The sequence below is a fragment of the Etheostoma spectabile genome, chromosome 14 (assembly GCF_008692095.1).
Source record: "Etheostoma spectabile isolate EspeVRDwgs_2016 chromosome 14, UIUC_Espe_1.0, whole genome shotgun sequence".
NCBI lineage: Eukaryota > Metazoa > Chordata > Actinopteri > Perciformes > Percidae > Etheostoma > Etheostoma spectabile.
In genome coordinates, this window is record NC_045746.1 from 17,966,655 (window position 1) to 17,972,539 (window position 5,885).

Here is a 5,885-nt window from a genome sequence, read left to right on the forward strand (position 1 = left end):
TTAAAATATTATGACTTTCATTTATAACTTTCCTACTTAGTATAACTTTCATGTTTATTATTATATGCACATTTAACAATACCATGTTTCTTTCAAGCCGTGTCTGTGTTTCTTCAGTCGCTGCTGCCTAAACAAAAGGCAATAAATGTCCCGCTGTTGCATATCACAGAAGATAACCAGAGCCTTAGATCCGAGGTACATGCCAGCCCAGGGTCTCTGGCGTAGGCATTAGACCCTCCTTACATCAACACCTGTGAATCTTCTGTGTGTGTTTGAAATAAGGGACAGAGCTGCGAGAAATGTTGAAGTTTCCACTAGAGCTGCGCTGCGGAAAGGCTGCTCTCGTGGTACTTCCCTTTTGCAACTGTCAATTAACTGTCATTTGCCTTCTGAGTCTCGGTTTCTTGCTTGACCGTCATTATTTAGTAAGGTAAAGTGTTATGAACCTGACATTTTCCTGCATCCCATTTGTACTGGATTATCATATCTGGCAGGGGTTAAACTTTTTAGTCAGGATTTTGGGAAAGATAAATGGCGTGGAGACATTACTGGAAAGGGGTCTTATGTCTTTCCCCCCTATTTTTGTGTAAGTTGAAATTGAACTCATTCAGCAGAGTTTAGGGGTGTAAAATCTTTATCTTAATAATAATAATAATAATAATAATAATATTCCCTTATCATAGTCTCTCACACTCCAGTAGAGACAAGATCGTGTGAAGGAAACGACCAAAGACATGCAGTTCTTTTAGTAAGAAATGGTATTTATCAGTTTCCAAGAGGTATATACAAAGGTCATATATACTTTTCCACATATGTATGCAACATAAAAAAGGCAACAAAACAAGTGACGGGTTGCAAATGTGACATGCAGTTCAGCACACTTCCTTCTGATAGCTTGTAAACCAAGAAATCATCTTTAAACAAGTAAATGACCAGGATTTCATTCACCGCACGCCGAGACAGACTTTACAGTAAAATCAAAAAACAAGAATTCAATTCAAGACTGGAGCAAGGGGAAAAAAACTCAGTGAAAAAAACCAGTAATCTTGTAATGTCTCTTAATGTGTTAAGTCTTTCTCCGGTCTATTGGTTTGTGTCGAGAGTCCACAATCAACAAATCCCCTGACCAATCACATTACTGTTTCACCTCTTATCATTCAGTTAATTAATCTTACATGATTAACGCAATACATTTACAATAGTACCTTCTATTCACCCCATTTGATGAAACCAATAACATGATAATGGCCGAATGGAGCAGATTGAAGTGATGGGACACACAGTGTTGTACATGGCATAGTCTGCTTGTCCATAGTGGGTCCGTCTGTTCTGTGAGGTCTGCTGGTCGATGACCAGCTGCTCAGTCTATCCGATGGTGATGCCAAAACCGCACTGGAACTTGTTCTTGCGGTGGTTGAGGAAGGTGCAGAGAACCAAAGAGAGCGGCAGCGGGAGCAGCTTCTTTTCTAATGTTGCACCAACGACCCAGTTACTGTCTACTGAACCTTAAAGGGAGCAATAGACAGAATATTAGATTTTATAAAGAGGGATATAAAAAACTGCAGACATGTACGCCTGCGCACTGTCCTGTTTATCATTTGTAAAAAACTAAAATAACAAATGCATTTTCAATAAAAAGTACAGATAAGTTTTTGGTGGAGACTTTGTAAAGCTACCTGTGCAGGATCAGCTGTGTGTTTTACCTGGAATAAAGAGTGTATGCACATCGTACCTTTAAACAGTAAATTAGCTTTAGGCACATCTAGCTGGTAGCCAAACGACACGCTGGTGTCTTGCATGCGGGTGCTCCCCTCAAACTCCACACCGAGCTGCAACTGTTAAAGAGCAGCAGACAGTTAGATCCCGATGAATGCAGATTTATGAAAAAACCCTTTAGGTCATTGAGCATTTATCCACTTGTCTGCAAGCTGCAAATGGTTTTGCGATGTGTTTTTGACAGAGGCTGAAAAACAAACGAGTATAAAAGGAAACAAAGTTACCTGCTCGTTGGCTTTGTGATAGTACGAAGCATGAGCCCCCGCAGAGCCGAGGGTCAACGTGGCGATGTAGTTACTCCCTATAGAGAGGGGGGTCAAGTCAATACTGGTTTCACCAAAAATTAAAAATAAAAGGAAAAAAACCTTGCGAAACAGGTGAATAACGTGCGTCTCACCTATGTATCTGCCGACGAAAGACATCACTGTGCCTTCCTCCCCCGGCCTGCGGTGGTAGACCAGCTCCCCCCCCAGAGCCAGAGCCGGCGTTATGGACTGGAGGTAGTGTGCTATAACAATACCTGACAGGGGCACAAAATACAGGTGTTCAGCTTCCGAACTAATCTTTGTTTTGGTTTAATGAGATGTCTATTTACAGAAAAAAACACCAATCCTAAAATATTTAAAGATAGAAAGTAATTGTAGTCTTTGGATGACAAAGTGATGACTGAAGACCTACCAGAGCCGACGAGGACATCTGGGTTTCCAAGTGTCATCGTTGCAGTAAAATCTTCCCCCTTAATCTCCGCATCGCCTTGCCAGTTCACAAACTTATGTTGTTGTGTCTGAGGACATGACAGAGTTAACGTTACGGTCCGACTGATCCTGGATTCTCAAGGGCGATACCCATATCTTGATTTGCAATTTCAAAATGTCTAACACTGATACATCAGCGGGTACTTTGTTGTTGTTTTTTTACATCAACACAAACTTTGTATAGTTACTCAAATTGGTTAAACCTTTTTTTTTAACTTACTATTCCCAAGAAACAATAAACCTACAAAAAACTACAATTGGGCCTGCCAATGTATCCATCTAGCTCAAGTTGACATCATGCACAGTGAGAGAAATAAGGAAAAACTTAAATGGAAATAAACTGTCAAAGTAAATAAATATTACAGCACCAATGGTATTTAAGTACCATAGGAAAAAAATGTTTGCGCTTTACCTGGAAGGCCAGTTTGGACCGTATTCTGCTGGTGACCTGGTGGATGACCTGGGCGTTAAGGCTGCCACTGTTGTCCATGTCTCCCACCATGACTGGAAAAAACTGAACAAAAAGACCATTGGTTTCATAGTTTATATAAAAAAGAAAATAGAAACATCTTACAGATTCACAGTGACTTTCCGGCAGCATACCTCTGCTGGACCCATCTGCTTTGTTCCAACATATGTAGCACCAAACCTGTAGGAGGAATCTCCCGTGGTGCTCAGCAGCACCGTGTGATTCACCTTAAAGAGTTTAAAAAGGACACAATTAAAAAATAGACCTTTAAACACATTTGCAGTTCACTTACTTTGGTCTGTTCCACACAGGAATTTAAGTTTGGAGTTTAAGGCACACACATCAGACTAAAATCTAATAGAAGAACTCAAACTTTTGAGAAATACTCAGGCTTTATATTGTGGATCAGTTACTCAAAGGGAAATGCATACAGGACAAAACGTTCCAATTTCTGTTGGTAAAAATCTCTGATGTAAAAAAAAACTCGACTGACCTGGAAGTGGTTGCTAAGGCCCTTGTTGACAACTAGCCTGACGCCTTCCATCTGCATAGGGAAAACCTCTGAGAAGAAAAACCCGGGTGCCGTTAGAAAAGACCAAATAAAGACAGCAAAACCAGATATATAAATATAAATTATTATGTACATAATGATTTTTTTTTTTAATAATCTCCATTTACCTTTACACTTGCGATGACACTCATCAAATGCACCCGGGTTGGGCAAAGAGCTTTCTGTCTCCTGCTCCTGTCCTGAGGCTGCCCCAGTAGAGGGTATAACTGGGGACAATGGTGGCATCCCGAAGCCTGGTGGGACCGTCAACCCAGGGGCAGCAGCAGCAGCACCGCCAGAGGCAGGGGGTGGAGGGTTGGGGGAGCTGGCAGCCAAAACACTGCCCATTCTGTCAGAGACAAATTAGGGGAGTGATTATTCAACCGGCTGTTGGTAGTAGCATTGAGTTTTAATGTCATCGACACAGTAGATAACGGTAAAGCAACGTACTTTAAGACAATAAAGAACCTGATCAATGTAGTGTAATTGATGCAGGCAGGCCAGATCAATCCAACAGTGTACAGCAGTTTAACATGTAAAGTTGTAACATTTGGGAATACAACTGACAGATTTCAAGAGAAGAATCGGAGAAGCAGAAGCTAAGACTACCTCTTGACCATAACCCCATAAGACGTATAATACACAATAAAAGTATTTTGGATTCTATATTTTACATAAAACTCACCAATAGCTTTATTAGACCTCCTACGCCTGGTTAACGGCCACAAATTTCAAACTCAACATGTACAATTTGAAATGCAAAATATGGTATCGCTGATGCACAGAAGCATCGTCTGGCTGTCACCAGACCAAGCCAAGCTCGGGGGTCTGGGGGGTGTGCTCTGTCTTACCAACGGGCGTAGTTCAAATGTCTCTGTACGCAACTGGATACTCCTGCAACCGAACAGACCAACAATCCGGGTGGCGTAGAAGCGACAGCGTCATCAACGGGTTGCTGCGCTTTGCTGGCGTTCGGTGGCCGCTATGTTTAATGTAACCAAGAAGCTGTTGGTCGCTTCTCTATCGTCATCGTGGGCGGGGTTAACCCAGTCTAACAGAAGCATGCATTTCTGGTCAATCCTGCCAGCCCTAGTCAGATACATCCAAGCTTACAGAAAAAAAACCATCTGATGTTGACATGTACACAACTTGCATGTCAGAAACCGGTAATTAAATGAACTCGTACAACAAGGACACAATGCACCCTGATGACATCATCAGGGTGCATTTCCAAGGAGCTACCAAAAAAAAAACAGTGCCACAGGCCTCAGGCTAAGTAATACTTCCCATAATGAGTAAATGTATCTTCATGTGTAAAATCGGTGGAGGGCCCCTTTAACCTTTCACACAGATCATGGTCATTCATACCAAGAAAGAGCAGCAGCAGGTAAGAAAGACCGGTTAATAATAAGTAACAATAACGTTATGTGATGAAGATAAGTAAGCAAACAGCGATCGCTAACTGCTATCATTATTAGATGTAGCTAATGTTTTGAATGAAACCTGCTTCATCTACAAGCCAGTATGGAAAAGTTAGCTCAGCTAGCTAGCTTCCAGCCAGCAGCTGACAGCCTTTAAACATATGGTTGGTGCCGGTGAAGGAAAACAAACATCACTTTGTGAGATTTCAACTGCAGAAAAATACAGCTAATAAGTTAATGTTTACAGTTAAACCTCTTGTTATACAAAACACAGAGCTAACGATAACTACTCACGTTGTGATTTTCAGAGGACGATGCAGCCGGAAGTTGAATCCGGTAGCACCAACGAAGAAGAAGTGGGTGACGCTAGGGTCCCTCCTATTTTCTCAAGACACGTTACAATTGGATGACGGACCATGATCCTGAAGAATAATTGGCGGAAACACCTGCCAGGCAAACGATGTGTCGAAAGGTTTTTGTTTTTTTGTAACGTGCTAGAAGAGTCAAAGGCGTGGTTATGAGTCGATTGCGTCACACGAATACTCTAACGCTATTGGCTAATCGACGTGCAGTCAGTTGCAGAGAGGGCGGGTTGATTAATTCCGGGGTTAACGATTGGCGGAGAAATGCAGGCAGCAGAGCGGGTATGGTAAAATGTTATGAAGGAATTCCTTCAAGGTCAAATGGCACCCAGCGAGGTCCTGTATACAATGCAAAGTCTAACATTAACAACGTTCACACAATAGGCCACTTTATTTATCCAGCCACACTGAGTGGATAGGTGAACATGTTATTAGGAGTATAACGCCATTAACGGTGATTGCTAATAAGTCGTTTATATTATGCATTTATAATGGATGTTAAATTTTTTTTTTTTAATGTTTATTCAAAGTAAAATATGTAAGATTTCCAGA

The 5,885-nt window shown here is 41.4% G+C and overlaps 1 protein-coding gene across 1 annotated transcript; it reads right to left on the reverse strand.

Moving 5' to 3' along the window:
• Positions 1 to 748: 748 nt before the first annotated feature.
• Positions 749 to 5,448, reverse strand: tomm40l (translocase of outer mitochondrial membrane 40 homolog, like). The gene is made up of 10 exons (XM_032535858.1): positions 5,266 to 5,448; positions 3,679 to 3,899; positions 3,494 to 3,561; positions 3,135 to 3,227; positions 2,944 to 3,045; positions 2,455 to 2,560; positions 2,174 to 2,296; positions 2,001 to 2,077; positions 1,733 to 1,835; positions 749 to 1,505 (listed from the first exon to the last, which is right to left on the reverse strand). The coding sequence occupies exons 2-10, from the start codon at positions 3,896 to 3,898 to the stop codon at positions 1,366 to 1,368; spliced, it is 1,032 nt and encodes a 343-aa protein (XP_032391749.1). The 5' UTR covers position 3,899; positions 5,266 to 5,448; the 3' UTR covers positions 749 to 1,365.
• Positions 5,449 to 5,885: the final 437 nt, after the last annotated feature.